The sequence below is a fragment of the Podarcis bocagei genome (assembly GCF_964188305.1).
Source record: "Podarcis bocagei genome assembly, chromosome: 13".
Taxonomy (NCBI): Eukaryota; Metazoa; Chordata; class Lepidosauria; order Squamata; family Lacertidae; genus Podarcis; species Podarcis bocagei.
Genome location: NC_138138.1, coordinates 18,413,892 through 18,436,389, shown reverse-complemented (window position 1 = coordinate 18,436,389; position 22,498 = coordinate 18,413,892). Strand labels below are relative to the sequence as shown.

The 22,498-nt window shown below is 47.0% G+C and overlaps 2 protein-coding genes across 4 annotated transcripts; one reads left to right on the top strand and one right to left on the bottom strand.

Annotated features, from left to right (window-relative positions):
- Positions 1–160: 160 nt before the first annotated feature.
- Positions 161–20,880, bottom strand: GARIN5A (golgi associated RAB2 interactor 5A). Of its 2 annotated transcripts, none has more exons than XM_081166971.1 (5): positions 20,721–20,880; positions 7,151–7,293; positions 5,816–6,000; positions 1,623–1,863; positions 161–396 (listed from the first exon to the last, which is right to left on the bottom strand). In XM_081166971.1, exons 2-4 carry the CDS (start codon positions 7,232–7,234, stop codon positions 1,626–1,628), a joined length of 507 nt encoding a protein of 168 aa, XP_081023097.1. In that variant the 5' UTR covers positions 7,235–7,293; positions 20,721–20,880; the 3' UTR covers positions 161–396; positions 1,623–1,625. The 2 variants fall into 2 exon arrangements, with proteins under 2 accessions (XP_081023097.1, XP_081023098.1); XM_081166972.1 differs by lacking the exon at positions 20,721–20,880 and adding an exon at positions 9,889–9,910.
- EMC10 (ER membrane protein complex subunit 10) lies at positions 9,960–18,374 on the top strand. Of its 2 annotated transcripts, XM_081166852.1 has the most exons (8): positions 9,960–10,149; positions 12,003–12,069; positions 13,657–13,769; positions 14,598–14,702; positions 15,692–15,873; positions 16,818–16,911; positions 17,107–17,196; positions 18,249–18,372. In XM_081166852.1, the coding sequence occupies exons 1-7, from the start codon at positions 10,012–10,014 to the stop codon at positions 17,188–17,190; spliced, it is 783 nt and encodes a 260-aa protein (XP_081022978.1). In that variant the 5' UTR covers positions 9,960–10,011; the 3' UTR covers positions 17,191–17,196; positions 18,249–18,372. The 2 variants fall into 2 exon arrangements, with proteins under 2 accessions (XP_081022978.1, XP_081022977.1); XM_081166851.1 differs by lacking the exon at positions 17,107–17,196 and having other exon boundaries at positions 18,249–18,374.
- Positions 20,881–22,498: the final 1,618 nt, after the last annotated feature.

Genomic DNA, 22,498 nt, shown 5'->3' with positions numbered 1-22,498 from the left:
GTGTGTCGCTTGTCCCTCTGGTTTTCAGGGAGTTGTTTTGGAAAGGGGAGCAGTGACTGAAATTATTTGGCAGGCCACAGCTGGAGAAAGGGATCCATGATTGAGTTTTGAGGCTGGTCTGAGGGGATGGAACGGCCAAAGATCAGCCGAGTAGACAGCATTTGTGTTCACTGGTTTTATTGTGTGTGTGAGGGGGGAAGAAACGGGGGTGCGGTCTCCTCCTTGGGCGCGTTGCGACGACTTCACGTGAGGAGGAATGGTGTCCAGGGCCAGGCAGCCTGCCAGGGAGGGGGACGTTCCTCTGTATTAGTTTCGGGGGACAGATAAAAGAAATCCTTGGTTTCCCCAAGAGTCATTGTCTTCTTCCTCACCTGGAGAACACGCTTTCTTTTCCTCCTGATACAAAGCACAAAGGAAAACAGAGAGAGGGGGAGACAGATGTGGGAGGCAGACGAACGATAGAGAACATCCTAAAGTGCACTTGAGAAGTCAAAATTCCCCATAAACTATAATACTCTTAGGCCTAGCGGTCCTTTGTTGACTGCCTGGCCAAAGCCTATGGTTTGCTGGGCCTCAGAACTTGGAAGCTTCATCAACTGGTTTTCCAGAGTGGTCACAACTGGTTCCCAGTGTGGTGCTGGGAATTGTAACTGTGAAGAGTCTTCTAATTACGGTACAGTGGTACCTTGGGTTACATATGCTTCAGGTTACAGACTCCGCTAACCCAGAAATAGTACCTCAGGTTAAGAACTTTGCTTCAGAATGAGAACAGAAATCGTGCTCCGGTGGCGCAGCAGCAGCAGGAGGCCCCATTAGCTAAAGTGGTGCTTCAGGTTAAGAACAGTTTCAGGTTAAGAACGGACCTCTGGAATGAATTAAATACTTAACCTGAGGTACCACTGTACTCTCAGCATCCTTAACAAACAACAGTTCCCAGGATTCCTTGGGGGAAGTGGTATAGGAGTACTTTAAATGCCAGGTGCGGATGTGAACATAGCCACTCCCAGACCCTCCAAGTGCCCCCATTTTCCAGGGACAATCCCAGATTTACAGAAACCGTCCCAGTTTTTGATCTGATCCTGGAATGTCCTGCTTTTCCGTAGGTCATCCCTATTTTTATTGGAGAAATGTTGGAGGGTGTGGAGCTATGCGACCCTCCAAGCCAAGGAGATAAGTATCTATCCAACCTTTAGAAGACATCTGAAGGCAGTCCTGTATAGGAAAGTCTTTTTTAAAAATGTTTAGTGTTTTATTATATTTTATATATGTTGGAAGCTGTCCAGAGTGGCTGGGGCAACCCAGTCAGATAAGTGGGGTATTATTTATTTTATTATTATTATTATTATTATTATTATTATTATTATTATTATTATTATTATTAAATAAATAGGATGCTTTCAGAGAAATGTCGGAGGGTATACACTCCCAGGCTTGTTGCTGGTGGTGGACTTTCTGCACCCATGCCACCTTCTGCCCAAAGGAGCAGCCACTGCTCTCCTCTGCTCTCTCCCCTGATGTACCATCATCCCCAGGAATCTGGGTGCTTCCTCGTTCTTTGGTGCACCTGGTGAATTGGGACCCAGGGATCTGTTGGCTTCTTTGGGAAGCGAGCCAAGACTCACCTACTATTGTCTGCTGGGCCTCCGGCTCTGCTGGTTCACTTGCTCGTAAGCGACTGGAGCGTCAGATTGGTGGAAGCGCAAGCGGTAGAGCAGCCGTACCCACTGCCCAAAGACATGCTCTTGTTTGAGGGGGTGTGCCAGAAGTTGCAGGTAAAAGGTGCGGCCGTTGGCCAGGCGGATTTTGAGCTGGTATCGTGTCTCGTCGTGGATGTAGATCCGGACGAACTTCAAGGGCAGAAGCCTGGTGGAGGAGAAAGAAGTGTGCTCATCAGGAGAAGGTAGTAAAGGGTAAAAGTAAAGGACCCCTGGACAGTTAAGTCCAGTCAAAGGCGACTATGGGGTTGCGTCGCTCATCTCGCTTTCAGGCCGAGGGAGCCGGTGTTTGTCCACAGACAGCTTTCTGGGTCATGTGGCCAGCAGGACTAAACCGCTTCTGGTGCACAGAGGACTGTGACAAGTGCCAGAGTACACGGAAATGTCATTTACCTTCCTGCCACAGTGGTACCTATTTATCTACTTGCACTGGTGTGCTTTTGAACTGCTAAGTTGGCAAGAGCTGGGACAGCAACGGGAGCTCACCTCGTTGTGCAGATTCAAACCGCGACCTTCCAATCAGCAAGCCCAAGAGGCTCAGTGGTTTAGACCACAGCGCCACCCACGTCCCTACAGGAGAAGGTAGGGTGAGACACCTGCTCCCCAACCCCTCCTATGGCACAAAAGGGCCACTCTCACATCAGTGCAGCAGCTCTGGAAATCAGGCTGTTGTCATTGGTTGTCATTCCACCTGGGTGCGCCCCGCTGCACTGTAGTCTCAGCTCAAAGTGCTGGTGGGGATCAGCCTGAGAACCCTCAAGTTGCTTAGGCTTACCCTAGTCTTTTTTGGTTAACAATTTTTATTTGTTTTTAAACAAATAGCCATTAAACCCTTACCTAGCAGTACAGTGGTGCCTCACAAGACGAAAATAATCCGTTCCGCGAGTCTCTTCGTCTAGCGGTTTTTTCGTCTTGCGAAGCAACCCTATTAGCGGCTTAGCGGATTAGCGGTTTAGCGGCTATTAAAGGCTTAGCGGCTAAAAGGCTATTAGTGGCTTAGCGGCTTAGAAAAAGGGGGGGAGCGAAAAAATCGCAAGACTCGCAAGACGTTTTCGTCTTGCGAAGCAAACCCATAGGGAAATTCGTCTTGCGAAGCGCATCGAAAAACGGAAAACCCTTTCGTCTAGTGGGGTTTTCGTCTTGCGAGGCATTTGTCTTGCGGGGCACCACTGTACATCTAAGGGTGCTTGTTGTATCCATTGTCTTTAGACATACACTTACACATTCAACATTCAAACGTAACCTCTCCACTGAGAGTATTGAGCGGTTGGTATAACAAGGTCTTGATTTGGGTCATTAACGTAGTTAAGGAAAGGGCCCCTGTGTCTTGGACGGTGTCTCTATTCGTGATGCCTTTAACTGCCCTCCTGTGTCTGGTGAGACACTTAATAATAATAATAATAATAAATTTTATTTATATCCCGCACTCCCCAGCCGAAGCCGGGCTCAGGGCGGCTAACAACAATAAAATAGTACAACATTCTAAAATCATTTCATTATAAAATTAATTCAAATCAAATTGATGGCAACCATTAGGCTAAAGTTCTGTGAAGATTGCCAAAGGAGGGAGTCAGTCTGTGCCCTGGCCAAAGGCCTGGTGGAAGAGCTTGGGAATCGCTGTATCCCAGATATTATTCTCCTGTATATTCAGGGGTATTTCAGTCTGGATCTTCCATTGCTTAGCTATCGCTTAGGGTGCTGTGGTCAGTAAGAAGCCTAGTACAGTCATGCCTTGGTTTTTGAACAACTTAGTTCCCGAACATTTGGGCTCCTGAACGCTGCAAACCTGGAAATGACTGCAAACTATTTTTGGAAGCTTCCACAACTTCCGATTGGCTGCCAGTCAGAAGCCGCGCTTTGGTTTACAAACGTTTTGGAGGTCAAACGAACTTCCGGAGCGGATTCCATTTGACTTCCAAGGTATGATTGTAGTTCTCTGTGGTGCAGGGTGGAGCTTAGGTCTATGTCCAAAGATAGCAAGGCTAAGGCAGGATTTGGAGAAAATACAAGCTGGTCAAGCAGATGAAAATTGTTAAGAGACTGTCTTTATCCATAGGGCCTTCTGAGAAGGCCCAGAAATGTCATCTTGCTTTGTCACCTGTACCCCAAGTCCTCTGAAACTGCTACGTACCATTGATCCATCTACCTCAGTCGTGAGGAACCTCCGGTCTGCGGGGTTTTTTAGATTCTATGTCTGGGTAGCCAATAAGGTTCCCTCTGGCCCAATTAACTTCATTTCATTTATTATGTTTCTACTATCTATTTATTATGTTTCCACTTTTCACCCGCGCGAGTTAACAAAGCATTTGTTCTTACAAACAACAAATGACATAATGGAAGATTACGATCGCAACATGAATTGTATAAAATAATTAGCAAACCATCAGTGGAACAATTGCAAACCATCAGGAAAACAACCACCTTCTATAATACGTTATTAAGAAAACACGCCCCCCCCAAAGGCTAAATAGCACAACCACAAGAAATTGTGAAATTCACAAAGCATTACAGCACTCGTAATCCACAAAACGATATTAACAACCGTAACAAAAACAAACTAAGGTCTGTTGAATTCACACACTGCCCACGACTCATGTTCTTCCACTTAGTTCATAGCCCATGGAAGCTTTTGCCACAGTAACTGTTCAATCTTTAAAGCAAGCACCACAGTTCTTTTTACTGAAACAGGTTAATTTGAATATGTTGGTTGTATCCAGAATCTGTTTCTAAAGCATCTGCCTGGGGTTTTTTTCCTGAATACACTCAGAGAAAAGGCTGGAGAATTACTCTGAGCATGTGCAGAGGGTCCTGACGCATCACTGAAACCAGGATCTGTCCATCTAAAGCAGTGACAGGGAACTTGTGGTCCTCCAAATGTGGTTGGACTAAAACTCCCACCAGCCCAGGCAGCACAGCCAAGTACTATTTATTTTAGTTAGTTATTTATTCAATTTATATACTGTCCTTTATTAAAAGATCCCAGGGCAGTGTACCACATTAAGAACATATTTTATGGAGCACAATAATAACAACATAATACAGACCTTAATAATAGACAGCATACTAACAAAAAATGATTTTATTTTATTTTTACTTTTAAAAACTATTATTTATTTTTAATATCCTTTCTTTTCGGCTATTGCTATTATTTTTACTCTTTTTGGTTGGGAGCTGCCTAGAGTGGCTGGGCCAACACAATCAGATGGGTGGCATATAAATTTATTATTATTATTATTATTACTACTACTACTCCTATTAACATTTACTACTATTATAATAATAATAGCCCCCTGCCCCACATTTAACAGGCCATAGATTATTTAATGGCCAAAGGCCTGGGTAAAGAGGAATGTTTTCGCCTGGCGCCTAAAGATATGCACAGTGGTACCTCTGGTTGCGAACAGGATCCATTCTGGAGGCCCGTTTGCAACATGAAAAGAGCGCAACCCGCAGCCGCGCATCTGCGCACGTATGGGTTGCAATTCACCGCTTCTGCGCATGCGCGCAACGTCATTTTGCGCTTCTGTGCATGCGCGAGTGGCGAAACCCAGAAGTAACCCTTTCCGGTACTTCCGGGTTGCCGCAGGACGTAACCTGAAAGGACGTAGCATGAAGCGGACGTAACATGAGGCATGACTGTAATGATCTTGCCAGGTGAGCCTCTCAGAGGACAGCATTCCACAGATGGGGAGCCACCACAAAAAAGGCCACCCTCTGAGCCTCTCAGAGAGAGTGGGGAACAAAGAAGGGCCTTGGACGACAAGCACAGGGCCTGGGGAGAGGCATCCATAAGTACTGAAGTCCTGAGCTGCGACTAGGTTATGCTGGGAGTCATCTGGCAGGCCACAGGTTCCCCATTCCTGGTCTATGGCAAACGGGTAGGATTACATAATCTGGAAGCAGAACTTCCATGCAGCCTTGAGATTCCAGACCTTCTCTACGCCTCCTTCACCATGATTTAAGGCGGCAACCCTGGGAACACAGCCTTGAAAACAGAACACACTGCCTTAAAAGCAAGACCCACTGGAACCTTTGAGACTTACCTCTGAGTTGTAGGGATGCTCCAGGACTGGGTGGTAAGTGCTGAGAAAGGGACTTACCCAAAGAGCTGCAGCTCATCGTCGGGGCCTGGCGATGCTTCAGGATTGGGACACTCGCACTGGTACTGCCCTGTTAAGCATGAGCCGGGTCGGGCCAGCAACATGAGATCTGGCAGCTCCAGGCTTGGGCTGGTGGCAGCAATGCCCACAGTCACCCTGTTGGCTATGTCTCCTGTCTTGGTAACCTGGGAAGAGAGAGACTCCCTTTCTCATGCCTAAAGAACATCTTGGGGCGGCATTCATATCAGGACTATTAAAAGCAAGGAAAAGAGACATCTGGTCCTCCCAAACTTCAGGGAATTCCCCAAGCACTTAGTACCAGCTAAAACACAGGTGAGGAAACCCAGTGGTGTAATGTGTATGGGGAGGGGGGAACATAGGGACGGTTGCCCTGGGCGCAAAATTGTTGGGGGGTGCAACATTTTTCTGTGCGAACTAAGAAGTGACCTCTCCAGACAACAGAATGGATCTTCTTTTCTTATCTCTGCGGCTGCAATCTCCTGGGTGATGCAGATGCTTAAAAAAAAAAAAATTCTACATTTTCCAAAAATAAGGTAAAGGACCCCTGGACAGTTAAGTCCAGTCAAAGGAGACTATGGGGTGTGCGATGGTATGAGCTCCAAAAATATAAGACAATTAGTCAAACATTTTCAAATATTCTTTCCCTTGGTAATCAACTTCCCTTCCACCCTTCCGTGGTTTCCTCAAATTATCTATTACTGCTGCATATTATAATTATTACATACCTTCTTTTCGCCATCTTATTCTCAGAGTAACTTTTTTAAAAACCACATGATGTATTTATGAATTTTATGTACTTAGAATCATTATAATCCAGAAGATCATAAAATATGTTGTGGAGAGGAAAAGTGCCATCACCCAGCCTGTATTGCAATCCTACACATATTTATATAAGATGAATCAGTTGATGAACCAACTGCAACACATCTGACTAAGCTTGTTTTAGTCAAGTGGGCTTGCCAGGGTTATATCAGTGGCAGTGGCGTAGCGTGGGGGGTGCAGGGGGGGCCGGCCGCACCGGGCGCAACATCTGGGGGTTAGGGTTAGGGGGCGCAAATCCACGGGTTAGGGGGCGCAAATTACTTACCTTGCCCTGGGTGCTGACAACCCACGCTACGCCACTGATCAGTGGTGTTTGGTGGGGTGGAAAATAGGAAAGCCAACACTGGGTGGAACCAACTAATTCGCTTTGCACTGCATTGGCTGTTAAGTATGAAGGCAGGCAGGTGTATTAGGCTGATGGCAGACCTGGGTTGCTTGGGGCAGTTTGCTCTAATGGGGCAGCCTCCGCTGCGAGTCAAGTACCGAACTCACCTGCATGAAATTGCTTTCAAACAGGGGACAATCCTTCAGCAAGCCATATTCCCCGGTAGCTAGGCACCTCTGCAGGTCTCCCATTCCAAAACTTGGGACATCCAGTGGGCACAAAAGCGGTCCGGGCTACTGCAGCCTAGAACCTGTTTGGAGAAGAAGGAGGACATGGGGGAAGTCTGAAAGTGCCAAGAAATCCTATTCTGGTGTTTTATTTTAATGTTTAAAATGTTTAAAAGTACTTTTCCAAAAAACAAAACAGAAACCAGAGTCCTTTTTGTTGGGGATAATTCAGACGGAAATTCCCAGGTGTCAATAAAGGTTATTTATATATGCTAATACTGAGGCCCGTGTTTTGTTAGCCCCAAAATGGAAAATGAACAAGGTCCCAACTAAAGAAGAACAGCAACTTAAACTGACAAAATATGCGCAGCTTGCGGACCTAACATATAGAATAAGAGAACAAGAACATACGTTTAAAGAAGACTGGAAAATGTTTATTGAATATATGGGAAATAATTGTGTACAGCTGTGAAAACGTTAGCAGCATTAAGATAAATTCAACAGTGTAAATGAGTTTTGATGGATGTAATAATGGAACACTGAATGGTTTAGTTTATGTAAAACATGCAGGGATTTATGCTGTGCAAAATGAACAATGGAAAGAGAAGAAGGGAAGTCTTTGATATTTTAAGGTTGTTTCAATGAATATTCTAAAACGTGAAACAGAAAAATTAATGAAAAATTATAGAAAAGGAAAAAAAGGCAGGGGGAAGAAATTCTGTTCTGGTCACAAAAGACAATTGGGAAACAACGTCAGCTTTTCACCACTGCAATGTATCACCAGCCAAACATCACAATATGATGATACAATATGTTGAGAAGTGGAGGGAGGAACAAGCTGCATCTGCTGCAGCCCTGTGAGGCACCAGGGTGCAACTGCCTCAGCTCCCTTGGCAGGAGTGGTGGTAGTTTCACCCTGGGGACTTTGGCAGCACATATAGTAATTGCAAGTCAATGGAAAACAGCCTCAATCTTACACTGGACGTTTGGTACCACCTACTGTGGAATATAGCTATAATGGGGGGGGGGAATTAAGATTTAGACAAGGACTAGAAGATCCAGACACTTTTTATATGATTTGGCATCCCTTTAAAACATATACAAGTGTCCCTATTTTCCAGGGACAGTCCCGGATTTACAGAAGCCGCCACAGATTCTGATTTGATCCTGGAATCTCCCTTAGGATGACCCTATTTTCATCGGAGAAATGTTGGAGGGTACAGCATTAGGTAATCTCTGAGGCAAGGAGATAAGTAACTACAGTGGTACCTCGGGTTAAGTACTTAATTCGTTCCGGAGGTCCGTACTTAACCTGAAACTGTTCTTAACCTGAAGCACCACTTTAGCTAATGGGGCCTCCTGCTGATGCCACGCCACCGGAGCACGATTTCTGTTCTCATCCTGAAGCAAAGTTCTTAACCCGAGGTACTATTTCTGGGTTAGCGGAGCCTGTAACCTGAAGCGTATGTAACCTGAAGCGTATGTAAACCGAGGTACCACTGTATACAACCTTTGGAAGACATCTGAAGGCAGCCCTGTACAAGGAAGTTTCTTGATTTTCTTAATGTTTTTATATGTGTTGGTAGATGCCCAGAGTGGCTGGGGCAACCCGATCAGATGGCGGGGTATAAATAATAAAATGATTATTATTATAGACTAGGACATCCCTATATTAATGAGAGAAATTTTGGAGAGCATTTGACAGCCACCCAATCTCTGCTTTAAATACGTCAATGAAGGAGGAAATTGTGGAAAAGCTGATTCTGAAACCCTTAAAAATGCAGCCAGTGCCCAAATTCATATGGAGCGAGGACAGAAGCAACAGAAATACAGACAGTAGCCCCTTCTGTCTCGATTTTTATCTGCTTGACCAGCCATCAGGGAAACCGCAGACTGCTCCCCAATCATCAGTGGCTAATGTTGGGCAAAAAAATAATAATAATAATCAGAGGAGGGTAATAAAGAGCTCATGGTTCTGCAAGGCAGTAGAGGAGGCAGCGTGTTGATGCACAAAACCTCCATTTGTTCTTTCTTCTCCCCCCAAAAAGGAATTTGCCTCAAGCAGGACCGGATTTAGGTTTGACGAGGCCCTAAGCTACTGAAGGTAATGGGGCCCTTTTATATGTCCAGCTATCCTTTGTCAACAACAAATTGTCGCTGCTTTTGTGTGTTGAATATATGCTATATGGTAACTGATGGACCTAATAGGTATGTAAAGCCATTTGCACATACAGAATGTAGGTACCCTATACTGTATCTAGAAATGAGCAAACCAGTGGTATTTTAGGGAGCAGGCTAGCAGGCGGGGCCCATGACTTACATCAGAGGAGCCTACACAACACAAAACACTGTTGCTGTACGTAGGTTTTATTTTATTTAGTTTTTTAGCTTATATTTTGGAAATGTAAATCTATTTTTTTTCTTAATTTTTTTGGGGGGGGCCGCCCCAAGAGAGTGGGGCCCTAAGCTATAGCATGTTTAGCTTATACGTAAATCCAGCACTGGGTTCAAGTCAATAGGATCGCAGCCTAACTAGTGCACATTTATTGGGAGGCGATTGGTTCCCCTCCGCCGCCACCTGCTCTCAGTCCACCCAGCAAGCTTCCCGCCTTTTTTTAAAACCGGGTAACAATCGGGGGAGGAGGTCCAGCCCGTGCGCACGCGCGCGCGAGCCAAACCTTCGGCGGCCTCCGATTGGCTCTTTTCGCTTCGCCGAGACGCCTCGGTTAACCCACGCCTGCTCCTCCTCCCATAGTGCCTTGCGGCCCGCTCCGTCACGTGACAGGGGGGAAAAGGGAGCAATGGCCGCCGTGGGGGCCGCTGGAAGGCCTTCCAGCCGCTCCCTCCCGGTTTTCCTCGCCCTCCTCCTCCTGCTGTCGTCGCCGTTCCTCGCCCGGGCCGCCGGAGCTGGGAGCTGCCGGGGGGAGTCGGGCCTCAGAGTGAGTCTCCTGAGGGGTGGGTAATTAATATGCTATGAGGGCCGAGCGGGGATTGGCTGCCGCAAAACCGGCTGATTAGTATTCAAGAGCGTCTGCCGGGTCAGAGGAGAAGCTTGCTTAGTCCTGCGTTTGGCTTCGTACGGCGGCCGGCCAGGGGCCCCTGAGAAGCCCCATAGGCAGGACACGGGGGCCGCGGCCTTCTCAGAGCGTACGCACCACGTACATTTAATCACGTTTCCCCTCCACGCACCCCAAAGAATCCTGGGAACTGTAGTTTTCTTAGGTAAAGGGACCCCTGCCCATTAGGTCCAGTCGTGACCAACTCTGGGGTTGCGGCACTCATCTCGCTTTACTGGCCGAGGGAGCCAGTGTACAGCTTCCGGGTCATGTGTCCAGCATGACTAAGCTGCTTATGGCGAACCAGAGCAGTGCGTGGAAATGCCGTTTACCTTCCCGCCGGAGTGGTACCTATTTATCTACTTGCACTTTGACATGCTTTTGAACTGCTAGGTTGGCAGGAGCAGGGACTGAGCAACGGGAGCTCACCCCGTCGGGGGGATTCGAACCGCCGACCTTCTGATTGGCAAGTCCTAGGCTCTGTGGTTTAGACCACAGCGCCACCCAGCACCCTTAAGCAACAGTTCCCATTGTAAAGCATGGGGTGCTTTACAATGTATAGTGTATATACAGACAGGTTCTGGAGGTAGCATAGAGCCACAGTGACTAGTAGCTTTAACTTCCAGGAATTTGTCTAGCCCCGCCCCCACGTTTGGATCTGTTCCAGGTTGTGACTGTTGCAGTGTCTTGTGGCAGTGAGTTCCAGAGCTTTTAGCTTTCTTCTTTCTGAGGAAGTACATTGTTTTGCCCGTCCTGAAAGTCCTAGCATTCAGCTTCCTCAGAAGGCTTGAGAAACTTGGGTGTCTGATTTGAGTGTTATAAGAGAGGGAAAACAGCCTCTCTTGTCCACTTTCTCCTCTTCAGACGTAATGAGCTCCTGCTTAGAAATGAGGCAACTGCTCCAGTATAAGTTCCACAGGGTGTGGTTGGCATCACCAAGTTGGGACAGGTGAATTTCCAGTGACTTGAACTGGCTGCTGTGGGGCTAGAGAGGTGTTTTTCTTTGCACTTAGCACAACTGTTACCTAATAAAGTCTGTGTCATACTTCTTGCAAGTCATTTAAATGGGTGGAAAACCTGTTGCATACACAGTATAACGTCTCAAGTGGCATTTTATGCATCTGAAGTGAGCTCTAGTCTAAAAAAGTTTGTCACAATGAATCAGTTAGTCTTTTAGCTACTATAATATTTAGTTGTATTTACATGTTATAAATCTACTTTTTCTGGCATTGCCCATTGTTTTCACCCTGAATGAAAATATCAGTATTTTGTAATCAGTGTATGCCACCAAATCTGTGAGAGTCTGTTCCCAAGCAAGACATGCTGTGTATACTGGCATTGAAAAGTTCTGTTGTATTTGCTTCATGGCACTCAACAGTGTGCTCTTTAAGAAAATAGGTGTTAGGCTTGTTAAATAAAAAAAATTCCTTCCAGTAGCACCTTAAAGACCAACTAAGTTAGTTCTTGGTATGAGCTTTCATGTGCATGCACACTTCTTCAGATACACATGCACACGAAAGCTCATACCAAGAACTAACTTAGTTGGTCTTTAAGGTGCTACTGGAAGGAATTTTTTTATTTTGACTATGGCAGACCAACACGGCTACCTATCTGTAACTGCTTGTTAAATAGTTACACATGTGGGATATGGGAAAGAACGGGGGCACAGCAGAGGATGGGGACAGAAGCCGAAAGAATATCGGAATCAGTCTCTGATCTACCTTTGTTCCTTCCAGCCTGGTGAGGCCCGTGACACTGAGGCCTGTGGACTGAACCTGCAGCTGGAGCATTCATTTGAGTTGGGTGAGTTGATGGGGTAGGAATAGACCCAAGGGTTTGTGAAGCCTGATTAGGCAACATACCCAGGGTGGGTGAAGGTTCATGGCATCAGGCTCATCCACAACCTGCACACGCTCAGCTGAATGTCTGTATTGTATAATCATAGAATTGTAGAGTTGGACGGGATCCGAAGGGTCATCTAGCCCAACCCCCTGCAATGCAGGAATCTCAACTAAAGCATCCATGACAGATGGCCATCCAACCTCTGCTTAAAAACCTCTGATGAAGGAGAGTCTACAACAACCTGAGGGAGTCCGTTCCATGTGTTCATAAATGTATACATGTGGGGATCTTTTCATTTGTGTGCAGTTGTATGCATGTGACTCACCTTGGATATTTTGTGATAATGGGTGCTTGGCATTGCAGAATTATTATGAGATTCCTGGTCTGATGGCCCTACTGGGTTCAGGAAGGGTGCATGTTGTTCATTAATGTGGGTTTTCGGGAGATTTCCCCTAATTTGCATGTGGTAATATGCATCGGGGAATTTTCAGTTTACTTTGGGGGGAAATCTGATATCCCAGAAAGTGTTTTGATTTAGTATGCTTATTTTACTTGTAAGCATAGCTAACAGTTTTGAAACTGCCAGGCTTGCCTGATGCATTTGAAGTTGGCATCAGTTCACTATTACTAATGAACTTATGAAATGGGGGGGGGGGAATCCATTAAAAAATGAAGCACCCCACATTGCTGCTGCTTCTGCTGTTGTTCCCCTCCCAGATACAAGCTTGGATTTTATCTCCTGCCACAGGCGATGTGGGGTGTAAGTCACCCTTAATGTTGTATGTGAAGCAGAAGAGGAAGAGATTACTTTGTAGATGGATTTTGCTTTGGGTATGACGAGTGAGGCTTGAGAAGGCCTTCTCCAGAATGTGGGCTCTAGTCCATGAAAGCATAAATCATAACTTTCCTCTTCCATGCACTCTTGCAAAACCCTGGCCCTCGTCCATTCCATTTTCCCCAGCAGTACAGTCACTCAAAAGCACTGTAAGTTTCCCAGGCTAGCTGAGAGCATGGGAAGCCCTGTCCCCTCTATTCTGTTCCCAGTTCCTGGGAAAGGTGAAGTGAAGCACCCCTACCCTCAGTTGGGGCAACTGCTGCATTGAGGAAGGATTAAAGAAGAGTCCATCTGCAGCTGTCCAGTACTTTCGCCCAAGAATTTTTGACTACGTTTGTCTTCCAAAAATAGAAGTTCCTTAAAAATACGTATTTTAAAATCCACCAAGCAATTTCTTGTTTCAGTCTTCAACAGTCACTGCCTATGTAAACTCTTCTGCGCGCACCTGTTCTCTTTTTGTGCTACACTGGGGTCTAGATGGGCTTGGCTTGATTGTTGTTTGCATTCCACCTCTGACATGCTGGTGAGAAAATGGACAAAGATGTGTCGCACCAGTGGATTTCTGATGGGAGGTCAAGTTGGAACCAAGACTCTTGGGATCTCCAGATTTGGGCCTTGCTGGTCAGGAGGTATATATAGAAAGAGGCATGGGATTCGTCCTACTGGAGTTTGACCGTGATCCAGGGCCCTGTGGGATTTTCTTTCTCTTTCAGATGACAGCATCCGGTTCAAAAAGCGGGGCACCCTCTTGTGGAGTGTGGGCCCCGACTCCAGCCTCTCACTAAGCCAGAAGCAGTTGTCTGAGGAAGAGCGCAACAAACTCAGGGTGAGTGTGGGTGGAAGAGGAGAAGCCTTGCCTTCACCAGGAGAAGCAGTCTCAGTTAGCTAAGGGGCACTTTGAAAGAGGGCGACTTTCTTCTAGTGAGGGTGAGTCATGGATGGAAGGGGGACTTTGGTGATGCTTCACTTGGAGTGTGTGTTGTGTGCCATGCACCTGCCAGCTACCAGCAGGATAGTGTGTCTTCTTCTTTGACGACCGCTCGTAGCTAAGTAAGATTGTCTTCCATAATCACAGTTTTAACAGTGAGTCCGTAAGTGACTGTGGAGGCCAATTCTGGATCCACGCATCCTTCCACAATGGGGACATAGGTTTCTGGGCGGGAGTTGATCACGGTGAGGGTTTGCCAAGCATGCCTTCATCTTAGCGTGTTTCTCCCTTTCATCCTGAGTTCGAGCATCTTCAAAGCCCATGACACCTTGGTAAAGGCTGTTTTCCAATTGGAGCGCTCGCAGGCCAGTGTTTCCCAGTTGTTGGTGTTTATGCTACATTTTTTTATGGTGAGTGTGCCTCTGAAAGAATTGTAGCATCCCAAGGACCTTTTTTTTTAAAAAAAAAAAGCAAATTTCTGTCTATCCTGATAGAAGTTTGTAAATACTTCATCTTCCCATTATTTCCTTCTGTATGTTTTTAAAGGCTCCAAATTACTATCTGAAAGCAAAATGAGCCATGCAAAACTAATCAAACGTATTCCAGTACCATTGAGTTTTGATTGTGCAGCCTTGATATGGTTCCTTTAGCTGGGGTGGGGTTTGGGGGAGTTGGGCGCCTTGTGCCTCCTTTCTACTTAATGCGTCTCTTCTCCACAAACCCCAGGAAGTGGCAACAGAGGGTGGGATGTACCGTGTGCGGATCCCACGACGGCCCCTAGGCAGCATGGAGGAGGCTGGAGTTGAATACGTCACCTCTTTCATCCGAGCGGTGAGTGCCATTCATGGGGAACCCTGGGCAGGGGTCCTATTTTTCTGCATGTGGGGAATGCAGATGGAGAAGCTGAATTCTGCCCAGCATCTTGGAGCGACATCACCTCTTTGCCAGAACACCCACAAACGGGTGGATTTCTTGCTCCCATATACACCTGCCTGGACTTTACAGTTAGGTAGAGGTGACTTCTGAGCAGCACTGCGGGCAACATTTGAGAGGGCATTCTCAATATTGACACTCAGTTGTGAAGTCCCTTCCCTTCACAGATTGCACTGGCACAAACCCTGATGGGCTTTCAGTGCCAGGCAAGAAAACATTTTTGCTCAGGCCTTTGGCCACACTGGATTTGGAGTTGCATAGCCTGCCCCTCTTTGCCCCATTGAATTATTGTATGTGAAGGTGAGCTTATTGTTTTACAGGTTTTCTGTACTTGGTTTTCATTGTGTATTACGTGTTTACATTTTACACTGTATCCCGCCTTGGAATTGTTTTAAGGAAGAGCAGTCTAAAAACTTGCTAAATAAGTATCTAGCCTAGGCACATGACAGCTTTGGAAGTGGTTGAGGGTACATGTATCTTTTTGGGGAGTTTGAGAGAGGGAGAGCCAGAAATGTGGGGAAACATTGGCTTGGTTCCTAAGTTAGAAACTTGTCTATGGTGCTTCCTAAAGACGCTAGGGGGCTGATTCAGCTCCAGAAGAAAGGAACTCCTTCCTTGTTGGCACAGCTACCAAGAACCCAACTCCTACATGTACTTGGGGTTTGATCATCATTATCCTCTAATCTTAAGAACGTAGGAAGACAGTGGCCAAGTTCAAAATGAGTCTGTCTCTGGACAGAGCATTGCCTGTTGTGGGCTCCATTTACTCACCACCGGTGGTTTTTTAGCTGAGCTGAGGAATGCCAGCTTGCGTCCCATTGCTTGTTTGCGTTGGAGAAAAGGGTAAGATGGTCAACAACTTTTGTCTGTCTTCCCCTTCCTTGCAGTGCTCCATGGTGGAGTCTCATCTGTCAGACAGGCTGACTGTTCACACGGATGTCGCTGGCAACATCATTGGTCTCTCCATTGTTACCATTCCCAGTTCCTGCCATGGGGCTGAGGTGGAAGATGTGGACCTGGAGCTCTTCAATACCACCGTCCTCCTCCAGCAGCCCATACCAGCAGCTGTGTGAGTCTCTGTGTGCAGTTAGGCAGGGCTGGCAGCAGGGGTTCTGGTAGGCAGCGAAGTAGGTAATGAATGCATGGAACTCACTGCCACAAGATGTGGTGATGAACACTTGCTTAGATGTCTTGTATAAATGAGGGGGGGGACTGCAGAACATTGCTTTGTGTATTATTATTAATATTATTACTTGGTCCGTGGAGAAAACTGTACAGTGGTATCTTGGTTTGCAACCGTTTTGGATTGTTGTTGTTTAGTCGTGTCCAACTCTTCATGACCCCATGGACCAGAGCACGCCAGGCACTCCTGTCTTCCACTGCCTCCCGCAGTTTGGTCAAATTCATGCTGGTAGCTTCGAGAACACTGTCCAACCATCTTGTCCTCTGTTGTCCCCTTCTCCTTGTGCCCCCCATCTTTCCCAACATCAGGGTCTTTTCCAGGGAGTCCTCTCTTCTCATGATGTGGCCAAAGTATTGGAGCCTCAGCTTCTGGATGTGTCCTTCCAGTGAGCACTCATGGCTGATTTCCTTAAGAATGGAGAGGTTTGATCTTCTTGCAGTCCATAGGACTTTTTGGATTACAACCCATTTTTTTTTGAGGCCCCATTGGTGAAAGCATGCCCTGGGTTACAACCTGTTTTGGTTTACAACTGGACTTCCGGAACGGAATATGATTGTAAACCAAGGTACCACTGTATTGAAATGTGTTGGTCATATCACATGTTGTAATAAAAATCCATTTATTTTTAGCAGCAGCATGAGAATTTGCACCTCCCTCCTCTCTCTCTCTCTCTCTCTCTCTCTCTCTCTCTCTCTCTCTCTCTCTCTTTCTTTCTCTTTCTCTTTCTCTTTCTCTTTCTCTTTCTCTTTCTCTTTCTCTTTCTCTTTCTCTCTTTTCTGGCTTTGACTTCTTCTTTTTTGCCACTGACAGCCTTTTGCTTTCTTCCTCAGCCCTGAGACGGCAGCGTTTATTGAACGCATGGAACAAGAGCAGGCTCAGAAAGCCAAGAATCCGCAGGAGCAGAAATCTTTCTTTGCCAAATATGTAAGTGGGGGTGGGGAAGAGCAGCTGCCCAGCTCCTCCCTTCTCTTCCTCTCCCCTCCATACAAAAATACAGAATAAGTTCAGGAGTCCGACTGCTGGCTTGACTCTGAATCTGGCCAAAGCACTGCTCTTGGGTGAGGGTGGAGGGCGATCCCTGCTCCCTACTCTGATATCTGTTCTCCCCAATCCCTGCAGTGGCATTTAATTCTGGGCGGGGCAGTGCTTCTCCTAGCAACCAGCTCTGCAACGGCCCCTCGGGAGCCAGGACGACAGCCCTGAGCAAAAGTAAAGCCACACTCAGCTCATCTTGCTTACATCTTCCTCCTGCACACCTTCAATACTTTTCAGTGCTCCCCTTTCTCCCTCCCTCCCACACCCCTGCCAGTATCTCCTGAAAGGACACCCCCCCACACACACATACAAAAAGCCTTTCCTGTAAGCCTCTTTCTGTCTCACAACCTCTGTATCACAGATGAGAAAGCTTTAGCCCTCCAGGTGAAGGACTCCAACCCCTGTCAGCCCCAGGCAGCATGCTCTGGGGTGATGGGAGTTGTAGGATGTTATAGGAGTAACATCAGGAGGGCCCTGGGTTTCCCACCCCACTGCTGTCTATCAAGGTGGAGGGTGCTTAAGGTAGATAGATGCATCTTCCCCCATTCATCACCTGTGGATCGATTGACTCAGTGGGCTGGTGTTCCATTTTCTAGTCCCTGGTACAGTACATTCCAAGAACAGCCAAAGCCTTCAAAAGGTTGTAGCCACGTTTTGTTTTGATTTCATTTACCTACAACTTGCCCTGCTTGAGTCAAGAAACTCGCCTTCTCTGCCCCCTGGTTGGATAGCTAACTCTTTGTGAAAAGAAAGCAAGGCTCATTTTATGGAAACGGGAGCCTAGCCCTTCCTCTGTGTCCTTTTCCGTTTCGTCCTGCCAGGCTCTCGCTCCCCTGCACCCCACCAAAGCATGGCAGAATCAAAATTCCCTTTTCTGGTGGAAGGTCCTTCCTTCTTCATGGGCACAACCCCCTTTCCACTGGCTGTCACGGAAACTTAACCATGTTTAATCCCTGGTGGCGGGAATCTTGTGATTGGGATTTGGAAAAAGGGGCCGTGTCTGCGTGCCGTTGGGGGGGGAGGGATACATAACATGGAATGGCGTTTTGGTTTTCAAGTGAACCCTCTTCCGGAGGCGAAGTGGCTGATTGGGGTGGGTCAGACCTTGAGGGTGGTGGGGGCACATGTTGCCATTGCCCAGGAGGAAAATTCAGGGAAGGAGCGGGTGCATTGCACAGGAGGGAAAGCCTCTTTTCAGCTCTAACCTCTTTCTCTTTCTCCCACAGTGGATGTACATCATCCCCATTGTCCTGTTTCTCATGATGTCTGGAGCACCTGACGCGGGGGGACAAGGAGGGGGCAATGGAGGCAGTGCCGGGGGAGGGGGGCGGTGAGGGGAACCTGCCTTTCCTACGTTATGGGAAGAAATCGTGTAAATAAATATTATTGGAGGAAAATGGCATCTCTCCTAGTTTTGATTTGTGGGGGAGCAGGGCCAGGATCGATCGTGAAATAAGTGCTGCTGGAGTTTGAGAGGAAATGCCAGCTTGCCCTCCTATCAACCCAGGTAGATTCGCTCCCAAGTAACCACACTAACTGTGTCCCTGGGCACCCTAATATTTATGTCCGAGTGACTCAAATTTTGCCTTCAGGATTCAGAACAGGAAATGGTTATCTGACCAAGCCCTGCAGTTGAAACTGTCCACAATTCTACACTGTTGTATCCCTGAAAACATGAGGACTAGGAGCTTGCTGGGTTAAAAAAAAAAGATTGTAGAAGATATTTGTAGGATGCCTTTGTTACTAGCAGAGGAGATGAGGCTGAAAACAGTAGTACAGGGAAGAGATGTATAGGTGGAATCAATAAGTTACAGCTGGCTCTCCTGATAATACTGAAAACAAAAGGAACAACCGACAGCATGCTCAAAATAACCCAGTTACCAGGTGCCACAGCTCTATCTATGGAACCGAGTGTGTTTTTGCCAATTCCCGTCCTGACAAGGAAAGAGGTGGATTCAAGCCATCCGCTTCTGTGCATTTTCTAGAGCAAGGATTCTCAAGCTTTCCATGCAGACCTGCCTGAGATGGCTAAAGATTACTGGGATTGTCAGCCACAAACTGGTGGTGCAGGGCACAGCCGGTCACAAAATGGAGGCAGGTGGAGGCAGATTTGGGCATAAATTAGCAACGACCAGCATCATGCTGTTATCTAATCCATTGAATTTGCTATAGATTATTTGCCATAGTGGTTTCCTTGTGGCAAGGAGTTTCATAATTAACCTTTTCTCAAGCCAAGCACAGGCATTTGCTCTGGGAGTTTTGCGATGCAGCTTCCACATTTTAGGCAGAATTTGCTCACCCCAGGGCTCTAATTAGAGAAGCGTAGTCTTTGCTATTTTCCCCTTTCTATGTGCCTCTTGAAGTAATTTTTAGCCATCACCTGAAGCTTCTGCTTTTGCTTCCTAAGAAAACAACCTTGCCTGTTTCTTTCATCCATCCTCTCTGGTCCTTTTACATTCACTTCCTATGGCAGCCCCTGTAATACTCTTCCCTTTCTTTTCCTGGTTTGGTGGTGGTTATTATTATTTTATCAATAATACCTTTCTATCTCACTTTTTAATTTCCTTTAATACTTCCGGCCCTTTCTCTTGAGAAGGGGGGAACCTCCCTGCCTCCAAACCTCTCTACTGGCTATCTTTGCTCAGTACGTAAGGAGTGACTCTTGCTGGCATTAGTTCATCCCAAAGGCTTTGGCAGGGCTAGAGAGCAGGGCAGGCAAGGAAGAAGTATTGGGCAGGCTGTTCCACTGAGGCCCACTTGTGCATCCCAGTTGGAAAAACTGTCCTAGAGGTCAGGGGCAGAGATGGGAACTGCTCTCGCTGGACTTAAATCCCAATTGAATCTCGGATGCTGTTTGTTGCAGGCAAGGGCAGGAAGTGTCCAGCAGAAGAGTCTGTAGTTTCTTTTCAAAAAGTGGCTCTGGGAGTTTAGCTTCCCATCCATGTGAATGGGCTCATTTCTACCATGGGCCTTGTGCTGCTGCTTCACTGAGCCTGGCTTTGGCAAGTGGCCGGTGGGAAACACTTCATTTGCTTTGGCAGCAGCATCAACCTTGGCTGGTTAAACCGGCCTCTGTAAGAAGGCAGCCTGTCTCTTTATGAGCAGGGGAACAAATCAGCTATGCAGTGTTGCCTTCACCCTTTAGTTCCCAAGGCTGTCCTATAAGGTCAATAACCCGTTTCTAATAGGCTCTTGCCCAACCCTGCGTCAAACACTTAGCAGGCAGAACATTCAGCTAGATGGATGGAACATCTTGGAGAAACTTGCAGACTTGATGTCTGGCTTTGAGTGGAGCTGGTGTGCTTGTTTAATCAGGAACTTTGTCTCCTCCTCCATTGAGTCATGCTAGATTTTGTGGCTGGAATGTGAAGTGGGACACTTTGAATGTCCCGGTCCCTTATGTGGGGAATGTGCATCCACAAAAAGGTGAAGAGCTATGGGCCAAGATAGCAGTAACAGCTTCCCTGAAGCTCCAACCAACTAAGGCAAGGCAGAGAGCAGGGCCTTTCTGCACCATTGCCAGATAGTTCCAAATATTCCAGGTTAGTTGCCTTGTAGTAGTTAAGAGGGGGAGGACGTGACAGGTAAGACAGACATGCAGTAAGTCCCTGTTGCTTGTTGGACAAAATGAGCCACTCCCAGTTCTTAGCAACTACCGTGAACCATATATGAGCGTTGGCCGAGACTGTGCTGCCTACCTGTTACGACCCAGAACCCAGAACGCATGGATCCCCCGTTGTGGTGGTCCTGGCCGGTGTTCTTCCATGCTGCGTCCCTCACGATTGTGGGTCACTCTTGTGGCCCAGCTGGGCTTCCTGTAGCTTCCTGTCCCTGTGTTGCCGCAGCAACAACAAAGGAACAGAACTCAGGAGTGGGGAGGAGTTCTAGAATGTGGGATGCACAGGAAGGCAAACAGAAGGTATTTGGCTTCCTAGGGTGGGGGGGGGGGTGGCCTAATTGTGGAGCTTGGACCCAGAACTCTTGCAAACAGGAGGATCGTGTGACTGAATGTGGAACTGGTGGGGATGAGAGCTTGGAGCTGTGTGAAGGAGAGTCCATGAAACAGATTGGGCTTGAATTAGGAGTCAAGCCAAGGCCCCATGTCTGTTTAATACGGCGAGTAGGCTGTGAGCCTCCACACAGCTAGTATCTTACCCCAACAGTCTGCCTGGAATAAACTGAAGGGCTGCACTTTTGCTTATATTGTATAATTTTGCTTCCAAGGCGGTTCACTGGGGCAGTTGTAGGAACTGGTGAGTTGGATGCAAGCCAAGGGGGTGATTAAAATGCCGCTATGAAAGGAAGCAAATGCTGTGCAGGGAGTTTTACTTGAGGGTTTTTTAAAAAAAAACTTTTTTGGATACATGAGGTTTCAGCTGATGTTGCACATCTGTCCCTGGGCTTTTCTTTGCATTCACCAGACCTAGAAACCAGAGGAACTTTTGTTCCCTGCAGAGGAAGGCCAAGGCATTTAGGCTGCTGATTCTGCAGTCCCGCACCTGCAACTACTTAGCCTGCCCTATTTCTCTTCGGCAGGGTCCAGACCGCTGCACTTTAAATAAAGATAACCAGCTGCAGCAGCAGCACATCTCTCCTGCTCATAGCTGTGACAGATTCTGCAACTTGGGTGCTCCACCGGGCAAGAACGATGAATAGTGGGTTTCTGTTCTTTTTCACGTAAGCAGTGATTGTGTTTTTAGGACAAAAGGAAGAGCCTGGTTGCGGATGCAGCGTCCAGTGGACCCTACTCTTCTATAGAGAACCCCAGATCCTTGCTCCAGTCTTTTCCCTTCTTGCTGATTTAAGTACATTCAGAGTCTACCCAGTGGGATCAGAGAAGTATTGATCTGTTGGTTTAGTGGGATCTCCAGCTCCTTTGCTAGCTCAGCTTCCTGAGCCTCTTCTCCTTGGAACAAGACAAGGTCAAGAACTGAACTACCTTACAACTGTTTTATTTATATCTGACCCGAAGAGTCCTTACTGAGCCTGACTCCTTAACATTGCAACGCAGGCAGGGTCAGGCACCATTTACAAGGCCAGCTTTTGTAAGTTAAACCCCAAGAGGGGGCTGGTAGCGGAGGGACAGAGAGATCTTCCTCCACCAAACCTGCTGTACTTTTGTGCCGAGCATTTTGCCTGTTTACGTACCTGCAAGTAATTCTCTTGCTTCCTATGGCTACAGTTGCTGCATAATTAAGCAAGTCCTTAAATAAACAGCAACTGTAAAAGCCCTTGCTGCTTAGCGGCCTGGGGATGGGGTGACCTGTGGCCCCCTTCACCTGTTGACAGCATATAGTATTTTTTGCTCTATAAGACTCACTTTTTCCCTCCTAAAAAGTAAGGGGAAATGTGTGTGCGTCTTATGGAGCGAATGCAGGCTGCGCAGCTATCGCAGAAGCCAGAACAGCAAGAGGGATTGCTGCTTTCACTGCACAGCGATCCCTCTTGCTGTTCTGGCTTCTGAGATTCAGAATAT

What these genes read in the sequence shown, in the direction of transcription:
- GARIN5A (XM_081166971.1), bottom strand. Translation starts at nt 7,234, where the DNA reads ATGGGAGACCTGCAGAGGTGCCTAGCTACCGGGGAATATGGCTTGCTG. An exon ending in TTGAAAGCAATTTCATGCAG is followed by an intron (nt 6,001 to 7,150) that starts GTGAGTTCGGTA and finishes CTCTCTTCCCAG; the next exon opens with GTTACCAAGACAGGAGACAT. An exon ending in GATGAGCTGCAGCTCTTTGG is followed by an intron (nt 1,864 to 5,815) that starts GTAAGTCCCTTT and finishes CTCCTCCACCAG; the next exon opens with GCTTCTGCCCTTGAAGTTCG.
- EMC10 (XM_081166851.1), top strand. Translation starts at nt 10,012, where the DNA reads ATGGCCGCCGTGGGGGCCGCTGGAAGGCCTTCCAGCCGCTCCCTCCCG. An exon ending in CAGCCCATACCAGCAGCTGT is followed by an intron (nt 15,874 to 16,817) that starts GTGAGTCTCTGT and finishes TTTCTTCCTCAG; the next exon opens with CCCTGAGACGGCAGCGTTTA. An exon ending in AATCTTTCTTTGCCAAATAT is followed by an intron (nt 16,912 to 18,248) that starts GTAAGTGGGGGT and finishes TTTCTCCCACAG; the next exon opens with TGGATGTACATCATCCCCAT.